General features: G+C 34.2%; 1 protein-coding gene across 1 annotated transcript; it reads right to left on the bottom strand.

The window, feature by feature from the left end:
- Positions 1-1,147: 1,147 nt before the first annotated feature.
- LOC128243716 (endoprotease bli-like) lies at positions 1,148-15,364 on the bottom strand. Its single transcript, XM_052961637.1, has 13 exons — positions 15,247-15,364; positions 10,926-11,024; positions 10,582-10,665; positions 10,234-10,374; positions 9,519-9,562; positions 8,569-8,651; positions 7,850-8,034; positions 7,555-7,716; positions 6,964-7,052; positions 6,089-6,195; positions 5,854-5,965; positions 4,847-5,124; positions 1,148-3,491 (listed from the first exon to the last, which is right to left on the bottom strand). The coding sequence occupies exons 3-13, from the start codon at positions 10,636-10,638 to the stop codon at positions 3,262-3,264; spliced, it is 1,488 nt and encodes a 495-aa protein (XP_052817597.1). The 5' UTR covers positions 10,639-10,665; positions 10,926-11,024; positions 15,247-15,364; the 3' UTR covers positions 1,148-3,261.
- Between the last annotated feature and the right edge of the window lie 115 nt (positions 15,365-15,479).

Genomic DNA, 15,479 nt, shown 5'->3' with positions numbered 1-15,479 from the left:
GAATTGAACTATAGACTGCATTTAACATGAACACAGAGTTAAAAAAATCAACAAAATATATGTATTGCCATATCTGACGTTTATACAGCTTTCAGATAATTGCAATTACGATTATTTAAATCCTTTTTTTAAAAGGCTCCCAGGTTTGTTTAAATTGTTTTAATCTTTGTCTAATGAATAACATTTCTGACCTTATAGTTCAATCATTAACGTTAAGACCTTCTTCGACTTATACACATGTTTATTTTGCCATACACAAAAGAGAATGCAAATTACCTCCCCCCCCCCCCCCCCCCCCCCCTGAAATCATTTGAAAATCCTGTCGCTTTCCATTTATGTTAAACAGTTCAAGTTATCTGATGAAATGTCCCCTACTGGTAAACTCCGTGTTTACCTTGGAACAATATAGCTTTAATGTTTGAGAAATGGTTCGCTCGATACTAATACACGTCTGATCACTATGGAATCATTAACGTTTTCAAGCTTTCATACCAAACTTCATATTCATGAACACAGTAAAAAACTAAACTAACTTGCATTGAAGTTGCAATCCAGCACGAATTAATATAACAGAACAGAACAGACAGTTTATTCGACTCATACAATAGTACATCGCCGTAGTACATATAGTTATGTAGTACAAATATACATGTTACATATCTAATATTAAAAAACATAATATTATATAATAGAATTTAATGAAGGGAAAAGGGTTATGTAAAATGAATGCAAGATAATTATTATGTTAACATTGGCAGTGAGTTGCATAACTACTATATTAAGTTGAACTATTATTAAGTGATTCAAATGATTCAATATAATTACAAACATTCATAACTTTCTTTATATTACATGATGTCAATAACTTATGGAATTTGAATACAGATAGATCAACATAGTTAAATCGTTTTATATAGGTTTTATGTAACTGACGATATCATCGACAAATGCATATGAAGTGATATTCATCCGCTATGACATAAACATTAACGTTCGTTACTAGTTAAAAATTTTGCGTGCATATCGTCCTGTTTGTATTCTTAACTGGTGTGCAGAAACTCTCAATCGTATAAAGTATAAACGCAAATTCTTTGCAATTAAATCCAAGTATGTTTCATAATCAAAGGAAGTTTTAATTTTTTTATACATATCTGAAACAGAACTATTACTAATAATTTCATACCATTCATGTTCAAATGTATCTATAATTCTACATATAAATTCGTTTATAAATATATTAACATGTACACTATTTGGGTTATTAATTACATATGCAAAACCATAATCATTTATTATTCATATTAATTTCAAGATATTTCTCGCATTTAAAATCTTTTTTAAATTGTTAAATATATTCTAACTAAAGAAGCAATTATTGCCCCATAATTCTATGATTAGAACAATAGAAGTAACATTTTATGCCTTGTTTACAAAGGAGCAACGAACTGCGAGATTTCTCGCACTAAGGATATATGCAATATGATGAAACCTGCCTAGTGGAAATGATTCTGTTTTATCAGTGTGTTTATGGTTTTATTCATGAATTGAAATCCCTACTTACATGATTTTTTTGTATAATGTTTTATAGCAACATTTTACATTGTTGTTTTTCTCTCACAAATGATTTGTCTGTGTTCTACACGTATTATGCTTCTCTATTAATTCAATATTGCTTTTTCATAACCACTTTTCGAAATTAACATCGTTTCTGTATTAAATAATTTATGGAACATTCTTACTTTCATGTCAATCATCCTACACTCATGATATGTGGTTAACATCGTTGATGTTTTGTGTATTTTATAAAGAAACATCAAAAAAGGTGTATAATGGAATTAAACTAAATGACCATATATAGCTCACCTGGTTAAACATATGATTTTAAAGTTATTGATAGAACAACATACTGCCGACCGACCTAACGCCCACACGCTCGTACGACGAGGGTCAAACTTTAATATGTCCCGTTTCTTAACGGGTGTATAAAATCGTGAAAAATATGTAAATACTACTACTAATAATAATAATGTTAGTAGTAGTAGTAGTAGTAGTAGTAGTAGTAGTAGTAGTAGTAATTATGATAATAATGATAATGATCATTTTGACAGAAGGGTCACATAAAAACATTTTCATGTGACCCTTTCATCAAAATTATCATTATTATTATTATTATTATTATTATTATTATTATGAAATCCGGCGAGTTGTTTCTGAAGAGAAGATTTTCAAAAAGTTCCATAAATACATGCATGTATAGTGAAAACTAGTCCCGCCTTTTATGAATCCCAATGGGTTGAAGAATTTGATATATGGGCATCTAAGAAACATATCTGTGAACTTATTTTGAAATCTATGGCTTTTGCAGAAAAGATATTCAAAGATATCCATAAATACATATAGTGGTATCTAGACACGCTCCTGGAAACCTTTTTTTTTATTAATCAGCATGGGGTGAAGGAATTTGACAAAGGGTCATCTTTGGAACATTTCAATGAAATTATTTTGAAATCGGGCTCATTTTTTCTGAAGAGAAGATTTTCATTAAGACATACAGTGAAAAATACCCCCGCCCCTGGCGGCCATGTTTTTTTACAAATCAACATGGGCGAAGGAATTCGATAGCGGATCACCTAGTAACAATTCTGTGAACGTAATTTAACATCAGGCCAGCGGTTTCTGAGAAGAAGTTTGTATGAAACCACTTTTTAAAGTAATCTGGAATAGGAACACTCCTATGAAGATTAGTTGAAATTGTTCAAGTGGCTTAGGAGGAGAAGTTGTTGAAAGAAAATGTTGACGACGGTCGACGACGTACAATCAACCTTTCACTAAAGCTCACGCTGAGTATTTTGTGCTTAGGTGAGCAAAACACGTTTTATTCATTTTAAAAGCATTATAATGTAATAAGGCATGTATTTATTGTATGTGTGTGTGTGTCTTTGTATCTGTGTAATGTTACGATGCGCTGATTATGCTTATCTACATATAATTATTATTTATATAATAGTCAGGCATTACACACTTTTTATCTTAAGTCACTGTTTCAAGTACTACTGGTATTATTATTTTAAGATATACATAAAAGTAAATCAATCAAGATAAAAAAACGAACAGTAAATACTGTTGATGGCATTACTTTACAGACATAAATGTTAAAAAAAAGATAAAAAAAATGCATTTTCTTTTCTCAGATGTCACAATTTATCCATAAGTAAGTATTGTTCCAATATGTAAAAATATAATAATTTTTATTTGAATAAATTAACTTTTTTTCTGATTCGATGGCATTCGGCTTTTACGATATATACAACAAAATGACACAAGAATTACAAAGAAGAAAATCAATCCAAAAAGACCACGTGTTTCACTGTCCATTTCCCCGATACTTTTATCCATAACACCGTCGAGCTGAACTGAATCACATAAGAAACTTTTGTCCAATCCACCCTTTTTGCCATGAATCACTAGTTTAGCCGACAACAACCAACATTCTGAAAGAAGAATAGAAAATCACATAAGTCGTTGATATTCCACAATTTATATATTCCACTATAGTCGTTGATCGGTCAAATAAAAATATAATATAAACTTCAGGGACAAGCCCAGTAGCAAAGAATTGCAATATTAACCATGTTTAGAGGCACACTGCAAGGGTTACACTGAACGAGAGACACAAACGTACAGTCACACCACAAGCAGACCAAACACTCGTTAAGTAGCTTTATCAATAAATGCTTTGTATAAATTTATCAATAAATCGAGGTATGATGTGTTTTTTTCTTTCAACTGTGTGTGTATACCACGTGATAAATTGCGTCATAAATGCTACGTCGGAAGGCAATATTTTGATTTGAAAAATACTTTAAAAAAAGATAACTTCACTATTTCTTTACCATTTTAAATGAAGCATAGCGCAGTCTATGCCTGTCACGTAACAGAGTTACGTATAAAATGTGACGTAATATCGTAATACTTTTATCAAAGTTGTATTTAAGATATAATTAAGATTTAATTAAATGTATATGTGTCTACATACTGTATGTTAAGTAATGTAGGGCATATTTGATTGTCATTTAAATATGGAGATGGTTGACAGCCGACCTGGTACAAATGTACAAAATGGTCATGTTAATTACAAAAACGTGTATTCCTGTGGTTGTAAAGCTGTCATATGTAGACAACAAATTAGTATAAGAGAGATGATTTGGGATGTGAAAACACAGAGGGTTAGGCAAGGCAAGGAACGCGGCCTTGGGTCCTTAATGGACGGCTGTTAGGATGTGGGATTACCTTAAATGTCATGCTGTATTATATACTGATAATTATACTTAGAAAGAACGTGGAACAATAAAGAACTGACATTCGAACGGTTGTTGTTTAATAACTTAAAGACTTCCAACAAGTTAAGTGAACAGTAGCATTACGTGACATGCCGTTTACGGAGTCCCACCTTCGGTCTTTTACTAGAATTTGATTGCGAGTATAGTTTCTTAAAACACTTAGACAAACCTTTTCACAATACGGCCGTCTGACGGAGCACTGTCAAAACATTATTTTGGAAACAGGTTGAAGTGTTTGATGAAACTAATGACCATCAAATTTCAGAAATAAAACAAATGCGGGGCTCTTTAAGCGGCATATACTGCCCTTTGTTTCATTTAAAATGGTGTTGTAAATGAAAAGTTATCTTTGATTTAAGTCTTCATTTTAAGCAAAGTTTTGCCTTCCGACGTAGCATATATGACGTAATTTATCACGTGGTATACACACACTGTTCACGTAATCAATTCAAAAAGGTAAACAAATTTAAACTCCTAACAGGTACGATAAGAGGTGATGGATATACCTTCGCAATACAATAACCACTTTCCGACACTGCACTCGCCCCAAAAATGAGATGATAAGAAATCTCTTTTCGTTAATACAAACTGCCTCTCGCTGGGAATTGCAGTCGAGACATACATAGTTGATACGGTACCCATTGGCGATTTGAGCCGGATGAGGGCGCCTCTGTTGGATGTAACATTGCGCACTTGGACGACAACCTGCTCTATTTCTTTGATACATAACTTTCTATTGCAGTTTACTGCGAATTCAAGTGTTTCGCCTCTGGAATTGGACTCTCTAAAAGACAAATGAAATTACATTAGCATTTTTTAATTATATGTTAGATGAAATAAAAAAAAATATTGGAATGTGATGTTAGTGTATTAAACAACTGTTGTAACGAAAAGGCCATGAAAGTTCTTTACTGCTCACTTTAGTAAAATAACAATAGCATAAACTAATACAAATTAAACAATGACCCTGATATAAAGACAGACCTTTGATAAAGATCGGTGAGATTGGGTCAATAATTTGTCTTGCATAGAAGGTAAACAAGGCATTTTTAATTATTAATCCAATATGTTAGTTTTTCACCGGCAATATTTACTTTTGGCTCAACATGTGCTCTGTTGAGATTTGACTTAAGTTTGTGACAAAAAAACTCTACGTCCAATGTGTTATTGCATTATACTCTTTACCCGATTTACTAAATGACCAATTTTTTATCGAACATGAGCCATATTCGAACTAAGCCTATACATCCTGATGACTAAAATTATGACCTTGTTCATGAAGATCGGGTAAAAATTGCGACATCTGAAATATCAAAAGAACTTCTAATATTTTACCACATGACCGTGTAATGACTTTAAATGACTCGAGATCAAACTTACGGCATTTGTTGAAAAGTTGATGCTAGATTATCGGCAAGCAAAATAGTTGATAAGATACGATGGACAACGGACAATGACTGATCCTAAATCAAAATGTAACAATATTGCTGTAAAGTTTTAATTAAAAACGTACCTAGTCGAAGTAATGTATTGCAACATATATTGTGTTGGAAGCTCTTTCCATGACTTGGCAAGTTCCACCATTTTAACTGCATTCGGATATCCGAATCCAAATACCGGGTGAACTTAAATAAATAACACAAAAAATTATAAGTTGGACATACATCTTGTCTTAACCAGTTTAATACTTCTAAAAAATTCCGGAATATATTTTATCATACAAGATATAACGATATAAATAGACGTACATGATTTCCCTGCTCCGTTCTGTTCAAACTTATGTGCACTGACCAATCCTCTATGCGTTGAGGACTCGATCAAAATATGTTTGACATCTCGTAATGACAACTGAGGTCTGAGTAATAAAATGCGAGTGTTCAAAATTATTGTCTGTCCTTTTTAACAGAAAAGGAGTAAAAGGCATAGGATAAACACATGGAAACATATGCACTGTGATGAACCAAACATTTGTAGAGTTCGTATTGTTCGACAATTGTCCCGGACGTGCAGTTCAGTTTTGTCTAATAATTCCCTTTTCAGAGACAATGCCATCTACACATAATGGCAATATTGCATTGATACAAATACAGCACTTTTTCAAAGATTTCAGTTTCAGGCAAAATGATGTGAATGTTGCAATGGTTTTCATAACGAAAACTTACTTTTGTAGATTTAATGACATTTTTTTGTTTTTCATGAAATGTTGATTAACATGAATTTGATCTAGATAAATGCGTGCGTGTCATCTAATGATTTAATGTACTGAACTTAACCTGAAAGATGTACACTTACTCCCAGATAAGATTTACCACACTTAATAATATTGTTTTAATATTCCAAAAAGGATGAACAAATGTAGAAAACAGTGGTACTTATGAAGGATACCGAGTTAAATTTGAACGAAATGTGCATAAAACACGGTATTTCTACCTTATGAGACTATAGTAAACTACCAGAAACATTTTAGCATTCACCAATTATTTATTATGTTTCCGCCTTCTGCTATTCAATACACAGTTATACTCTTGTTATTAAGAATTAATATTTTCCATAAATGCATTATTTAGTAAGTAGTTAAAGGTTTATAAGTCAAATTTGATGTTTGTCATACATGTGTACGTACTTAGCTTCAAGCATAAATGCTATCATTCCCGCAACAATACCAGGTGCTGATAGTGGTCCAAAGCAAGGCGGTTCACTTCCTCTGTCTCCCTGGGTAATATTGATATTCTGTTCTTTTAAACATAGGCAGAACTATCTGACCCAATCTATTTTGTTCAAACACTGAGTAGATCTAATTATTTGTTTGTAGCCATTAGCTATCTACGTATTTAAGACACATTTCTAGTTAAATATGGATGTTTTATGCAATGCAAAGGAAGAAATAAATTTCAAAAAATAAAAAGTCGAGCAATTATGTAAATTCCAATATGGTTACATGTTTGTTATCATTTCAATTCTGATGCATATTTTTTTTGGTTTGTTTGAAAAGGATAAATCGAGCTAAAAAACTCAATCTTTCTGGAAAAAAACTTAAAATGTAAAACGTTTAAATTCATAATAAATATTACCAAACGTACTTCTAATAATTATATTAGATGTAATGGTCAAATTAATTTTAGCTTTTTTTGTACTTTCAAATTGTGGTTGTATGGTTTGAAGTTTAGCATTTAAAGGTAGGAACGCTAGTAAGAAATCTGAAATATATGTTTACCACAAAAACCGAAACGAGAGTGGCTGAATTAATTGCAGTTGCGTTGAAATCTTTGGTGAAATCATCGATTGATCCAACTGAAATAACGTATGTGTCGTGGAGAAAACCATCACCCGGGTATCCGGCTGGGAGAACATAAACAGACCCCAGTCCACGACGACCCTTAAGTAAAAAAATAAACCAGTTACAGTAAGCATTTACATTGTTAATATTAATGAAAATAAATTTGATAATTTTGCTATTATTTTTACATCAAATTCAGCAACAACAAAATCAATTGTAGAACTGGCTTAACCTCTTTTACTCCACTCTTTATTGCAGATTGTATGGCAAAATCAAACTCGTCTAGTTCAAAGTTGAATGTCCATTCACATACATAAATATCAATAAGGTGTTGCTTGTAAACTAAAGCTTTAGCAAAAGTTTCCACGTCCGTAAATGCTGCATGGTCAGAAGTTCCTACATCGCCAATATGCAGGTCTGAAAAGTTAAACAATTATATCTACTTGAAAACAAGCTCACTAACACAATGTGCTGAAGCTCTCTCATTTTTTAATGGACTTACATTAATTAGTTTGCTTTCCAAAAGGGAAAACGTAAAGATATTTAAGAACTTTAGTACGTAAAAATATTGCTGTTCTAAAGATAATTTTTATACAGTTCGTTCAGTTTTCATGTTATGGTTAGATTATTTAAAAGTATTATTTATCTTCTATTTTCAATATATTAGAAGGTTATCTAAACGGGTAATTAAATAAATTTTGACCCACTTTTGCTCAAACTTCACCGGTTTTTTTGGAAGACGTAAAGTATTCTTGATATCACATTTCAGAAAAAACATATTTCATGAAATAATAAAAAAAATCTTTTGGTACAGAGGGATTATAAAAACTAGGTAGGTTTTTGAAGATGTAATTAATTGTTACGTTTCTTGTAGACCTTTAAAACATATTTAAGTGTTAATTGACTTTTGACCCGAATGGTTCGTCTTAATCCACTTTTGTTTTAACTCACCTGCGTACTGCGCGTTAAAAGCAACCCCTACGTCACAAAAGAGGCAGAATTCTTGAGAAATATGTTCGGTTGGGATTCCTCTTCTAAATAAATACAAAGGCAGATAGGAATTTTTTTGCAAAAGTGTTCTATTTAGTTTTGAGGATCACTTATTTTCAAGAGTAAAACATACATTCGTCTCAACGTTGTTTTTGTATGATTTGGAGTTGAACACATTTTACGTAGATGATTTTTTTCAGGTTTTGGCTAGAAAAGCAGTTGCATATTTTTCGAAAAAGTCTACTACAATACAAATATGTTTTTGTGTCAAAATTATTCCGTCTACTCAATAAACAATGCCAATTTATTTCTTGATGATATATGTTTAATTCGAAATCTATTGAAGCAAACAGTAAGTTAAAAGTGAATTTTATTCACTTCCTGGTCACAAAAATGAAAAAGTCATTCTTAAATTCACTTCCTGGTCATCAAAATGAAATTGTCTTTTTAAATTTACTTTCTGGTCACAAAAAAAAAAAATGTCTTTCTTAAATTCACTTCCTGGTAACAAAAATGCAAATGTCTTTCATAAGTTCACTTCCTGGTAACAAAAATGAAAATGTCTTTCTTAAATTCACTTCCTGGTAACAAAAATTAAAAATTTCTTTCTTAAATCCACTTCCTGGTAACAAAAATGAAAATGTCTTTCTTAAATTTATTTCCTGGTAACAAAAATGAAAATGTCTTTCTTAAATTCATTTCCTGGTAACAAAAATGAAAATGTCTTTCATCCAATAGGAACAATCGTCACATAAGAACATGACATTGTTTATCTGACAGTCTTTTGAAGCAAAAATCATTTTCCGTAAAATCTTCTTTCACAAATAATTTCGTGACTGAAAACTGCCGATCATTCGATGAATAAATTCGTGCATTGACAATGTTTTGCCATCAACTACAGCAAGAATTACCTTTTACTGCGATTGGGATGAAAGTCGTGTGACATGGAAACATGCTGAAACATAATAAAGTATGCATCATGTTACAAAAACCAGCATCAACAATGTGTTTACCACTTCTGGAGTACTGTTATAAATGTACTAACAAGCATTGAAGGTATTGATATTTTACTAGCAATTCCTCTATCCAAAATAATACGTTTCATAATATATAGCAATATTTCTTAGCCGTTTTGGGGGCACTGAATGCATCTGTACCATCTAAATATCTATATAATGTATGTAATCTTACTTATTTATTTTTCGGATTTTTTTCCATGATCTGGTATTAGGCACAAGGATCAAGGCAAAACAGCCAGTTCAAGATATACAACATCACTTAAATATACACAACATGCTGAAGAACAGATTGTGATTGTATACATAATACAATTGTCATACTGACGTTTTAGTCAAGGTAAAATATCACTATAAATCGAAATCATTTAAACTACGCTATGCTCTGTATATAAGTTACCAAACCTGATACTTTAAGGGGTGAAGTAAATATTGACAATGTGTGTAGTGAAACAAAATACGATATAATGCATGTTAATACTCTTATTAAATACAAAAGTAACACCATATGACAAAATTGAAACTACATGGACAAGCCAAGTAGCCAAAAGATAACCCTTCTCTAGAGGCCTAACATACGTTCAACGAAACACACACCAACAAAACTTACAACATGTTGTCGAACAGATGGTGAATGAATAAAACCAACATCGATCATCCCGATTCTAATATTTCTGCCACTGTAACCGTTTTGCCAGGCTTCCGAAACGCGCATATATTTGTGGTAAAAGGATGAGCACTTTAGCATCTCCTAAAATTTATACAATATGTTGTAAATAAAACTTATACAGGAACTTTTCAAAGAATACTCTACGAGTTTTATATTCTTACAGGAACATACTGCGACACGACGTTGTGAATATGACTGTTAACGTAATTATGAAGTATGTTTGTATGGTTTAACTTCTAAGGGCTATTTTATAATAAGATGCATGCAGCATATAAAGCTATTATTTACCGATGAATGCCTGTGATTCCCGTCTGCATGCTTCTTCTGCGGCACTGCGGGAAACATGTAGCGACTTTGTTCGATGTCTTCAATCTGTAGAGAATAGTCATAAAAGAGGTCTTAAACAACTGGAAATTGTTGATCAACTATGCTGTTCTGCACATATGCCTCTTTGAATGATTAATACACACGGAATGATCACGCGAAAACATTATCTACTGTTTTATAAAAGCAGTGCAGTCCTTGATTGAATTATAAAGATACAATATAGACAACAGAAACCAACGAACTCATTTTATAAGTTGTCTGTAAACACGTTAACGATGACAATAAAGTACATGTAAAAAGAATACCTTTCCATTACAATGTCTTTTGATTTCTTGCAGCTGGTGAAAAGAAAGCTGACCTGAGATGCCACTGGGTTTCTCGAACGTGTATATTCCATCAATAATCTGATAAGGTTATATTTGATTAGAAACATTACTAGTAATTGCCTGATAATTGGTTAATTAATTTGCCCATCTCAACATTGAGGGCAAAACAAAATTCATATGTTGCCGATTATTTCTTTATGAAAGGGGGCCGTAAAAGGGACCAGACAGATGGTTCAAAAATCGGCAAAAACAGTAATTCCTCTTTACAAGCATAGAATTGTCAATGCGAGATAGAAGGAGGCCGATAATACAACAATTTATATGAAAGAATAAACACAACAACCAGTTTTACTCCGTTTTTAAATAGCGCACATTGGTTTCCCAGTTTTAATCATATCTGTTTATAAGTACATAAAAATATACCGACGCCATTTTTAAACTTACTGAAAATTACGTAGTGGAAAAACCCAGTAAATTTCAAATTGGATAAATGCGCATGAACTGCGAAAGATGCAAATGTATGAAGCGATGTGTACATCAAGATTCATTGCGTTGGGTAAAATTATGTCAATTGTATGTAAGTGTTTGACAATTTCTTTTATTTTCTTGCATTTGCATCATCAATTGTCTAGTCCCTTTAAAGTGTCGTTGGGAAAGGAAAAATCATACACTATGAACTGGTTTAACATGTATATTTAAACGAGATTTACTTGTTAAACGTTATAAACAAAAATAATGACAGCAATATTTTGTGTGTATTTGTGAAGATTAAGATTTGAGCCTTACGTAGTAATCCTAGCAAGTTTGTATGTAGAATGTAGACCAGATCATATTCCAAATATCTTTCGTACTTCGGTTTATATTAGGCAACAATATTAATATTTTATTCATACGCCTAAACGTCTAAACAACGTTCTGCCAGTTGCAGGCCAGATTCATTATTTAAAGAAGCTTTGTAAAGCAATATTTCAAGTCATATTTTAGTACTAAGGTATTGGACATATTGTTGCAAACAAGAACGGTTTGGAACTTGGTTTGCGTCCGCAACGAGGTTGAATGGGGAAATAGGAATGTGTTTCTTCGTGCGTCCATCAGTACATCTGTGCTTCTGTCCGTCCGTTATGGTTTTTGTAAGGACTATTTGGTCACCAGCTCTAAGTTAACTAGCGACGAGCAAAATTCACATCAAATTTTATGAAACATTGGCCATACATTTCATCACGTTACAGTTTCAACATGCATTTCGCCATATTTGCACCATCAATAGAAACTGCTCGTCATTTTGTGCCACTTGTTATTCTCTTTAAAGTGACGTACAACACACATGCCAACCATTCTAGCCCAAGCAAAATGTCTCACTAGTAGATCAAGCGTTTGATTCTTGATTATTTGGCGTTTCTTTAATCACCTAGGTATTTAAAGCTGGGGTCTTTTAACATTACCAATTATACTTGCTGAACGGAAGGTATAAGTATTGCCTATGTCAATTGTTGACCCATGCCTTTCATAACAGCTGCGCGTAACATCTCATGTGCCCCTTGAACGATTTTCAAAAAAGTGTCTGTACCCGTTAATACATCTCACTAATACAATATACATGGCCGATGTTGCGACAAAGCTCGAGCAAGGAAAATGTTGCAATAATTGGTTCCGGGTTTGAACCTTGCATTAAGATCCACTCATAAATTTAGAACTCATTGAAGAATATCATTGAAATTTGAGTTCGATTTATCAAAGCGACATAAAGAACCTGCTTAAAACTGTATCAGGTCAAAACCAATGATCAGCAACGCACAGGTTTACCGCGTTATACGAGGGAGATATCTGGTCGAGTGTCCAGCCACAGTACTGGAGGTCTCTCAGCTCCTGTATTTTCATTGGCTGAAGGTGGATTTACGTCGGGTGTATCGCAGGCGGTAGATGACTTCTTGAGTGTGCAGGACAGTACACAAGGTACTGCTCCTGAGGAACAGGAAAATGATTGCCAAGAAAATGAAGAAGATTCAACAATCAAAGGATCTCACAGTAGTATGGCTTGAGCTTGAAACGCCTATAGATCCATATCCTACCAGCTAATCGAGATGGCTCTACAGCATTACCATATACCAGACAAGGCTAGTAACATGAGTATGAGCTACTTCAGCAACATCAACCTAAGAGTCTTATGTGGCAACTTCACAACAAACTGGTTACTAATCGGGAAAGGACTTGTAACAGGTTGTACTAACCCTAACCCTAACCCTAACCCTAACCATCTCTGTCATCTTATTTGTCATGGGCATGAACACGATTATCAAAACAGCAGAGAGGGAATTAAAAGGTCCACTTACAAACACCGGGATCCGGCTCCCATCCAACAGGGGTTTCATGGATGACATGACGGTCACAACAAAATCCCATATCCAGGCAAGATGGTTTCTCAAAGCACTTGAAGAAACTGTTTCATGGGCACGGATGCTGTTCAAGGTGTCTGGTAGTAAGGAAAGGCAAAGTGACTGGCAAGTTCAAGCTGCACATACAAGATGAAGAAATCCATTCACTTGTCAACAACCCAATCAGGGAAGTGGTTTGAATTCACACTTAAGGACATCCGCAACCAAAACAGGTTAAAACAGAAGATAAAGAGGGGCCGAAGAGGATTGACAAGTTAAACTCCCTGAAAAGTTAAAGGCATGGATCTTTCAGCATGGTTTCTTGCCTAGACTCATCTAGCCATTAATGGTTAACGAAATACCCATCAGCACAGTCGAATAATTTGAGCAGTCAATTAGCAAGCATTTGAGGAGGTGGCTTGGATTTCCGCCTTTATTTACCAATATTGGACTCTATGGTAGGTCAACAAACATACCGTTGCCCATCAGTTCCCTCGTCGAGGTGTAAAACGTCGCTTAAACACTCAGAGGCTCGAGCGATGGAAAACTTAGTTGGGCAGGAATAGAAGTTAGAACGGGAAGGAAATGGTCAGTGAGCCAGGATGTAGAACAGAACAGGCTGAAAGCAGTCTCAAACACCATACAGTGTAGGCACTACAAACAATCAGTCATAAGCAGCGTTGGTGGAACTCTGATAATGTCTGGAAGAGAACATTGGTTCAGGGATAAGTTCGGAGAGCAGAAGAGGAGCATGGTCAGCAAAGGTGATACCCAAGATCTCATGGCAGTAGCTGTGGAGATATGAGCAACTTCAACTGAGTTTCCTTCTCAGATCAGTGCATGACATGATATCCACTCCAACTAACTTGAATCAGTTATCAGAAAACCTTACGTGCTCGCTGTGTGAGAATACAGGATCGATATCGCATATACTACTATCTACTTATCCAACAGCCTTGGCGCAAGGGCGGTATACATGACGTCACGACCAGGTTCCAAGAGAAATGACAAATACCTTAGAAACTGAAAAGAGGAAAGAGAGACTCTTGAAACAGAATCAGTTTTGTGCGACTCGTGGAGAAGAAGCCAACAACAACAACGTGTACGGGCATCCTGCAAGAATCTCAAGACTGGGAAATGTTGGAAAACCTAGGGAAGAAGTTTCCCGAGGAAATGGCCAATACCACCCTTCGGCCTGTCATATTTATTTTGTCCAGGTATCCAAGGCTGGTTGTTTTGGTGGAGCTAACAGTACCCTTGGAAGAGAGAATTGAGGGGGCATACGAGCTAAAGAAGGGGAAATACCAAGACTTGGTAAATATATGTAGAGAGAGGGGTTGGATGACGTGGATCTTCCCAGTGGAAGTTAGATGTAGAAGCTTTCAATCACAGTCAGTGTGGAAATGATTGGAGCCGTGGGCATCTAGAAACGAGTCAGGGAGAGCCCTATTTGGCTCTAGCTACGACACAGTGAACCAACTTGGCAGCCAATATAGAGGAGATAGTGACTGATAACCACTACCTGCCCCGCCATCTAGAGGGTGTATCGAGATAAGGGGCGAAACACCCAGTGACAGATTGGAACTCTATGTTAAGTAGTACATCTATATTTTCACAACATCCATTCGTTATTTGATGAGCAAGTCCCTCCGTTCGGTTTCTCTATATATGATGGACGAATATAGCTGCTGATCCAACCGCCTGCATTCCAATTTACGACGGTACAAAATAGAGACAAGCTCATATCCACAAGCTGGTTTATGATATATACCTTAGAGGGACTTGTACAGGTTTTATTTCCAATGATTATAAAGTAGATGCAATGATATGGTTATGCATTTATTGAGATATTACATTGAGATATTACATTAAGCTGTAAACAATTGTTTATCTTGATCGAAACAAAGACTAGAAGTAAAACAGTTTACCTTGTCAAAATAAATAAATCCAAACTGGTTTAAGCAGACTTCAACAAGGCCAAAGTCATAGTCTTTTATATAAACAATTAATTTATCAGTGTACTCTGATGGAGTAACTATTCTGAAAAGTATTAAAAGGAAATAAACGTTCTTTAATTCCTTCATGTTTGTTGTATTTATTTACGTAGTACAATCATGGCCACTGTGAACAAACAGGAATCATGTGACTCGTTATCTTTTGT

Source organism: Mya arenaria, chromosome 8 (genome assembly GCF_026914265.1).
Source record: "Mya arenaria isolate MELC-2E11 chromosome 8, ASM2691426v1".
Taxonomy (NCBI): Eukaryota; Metazoa; Mollusca; class Bivalvia; order Myida; family Myidae; genus Mya; species Mya arenaria.
Note: the sequence above shows the minus strand (reverse complement) of the source record. Positions and strands in the feature narration are given on the sequence as shown.

What these genes read in the sequence shown, in the direction of transcription:
- LOC128243716 (XM_052961637.1), bottom strand. Translation starts at nt 10,638, where the DNA reads ATGTTTCCCGCAGTGCCGCAGAAGAAGCATGCAGACGGGAATCACAGG. An exon ending in GGAATCACAGGCATTCATCG is followed by an intron (nt 10,375 to 10,581) that starts GTAAATAATAGC and finishes TATAAATTTTAG; the next exon opens with GAGATGCTAAAGTGCTCATC. An exon ending in CATCCCAATCGCAGTAAAAG is followed by an intron (nt 8,652 to 9,518) that starts GTAATTCTTGCT and finishes GTATTTATTTAG; the next exon opens with AAGAGGAATCCCAACCGAAC.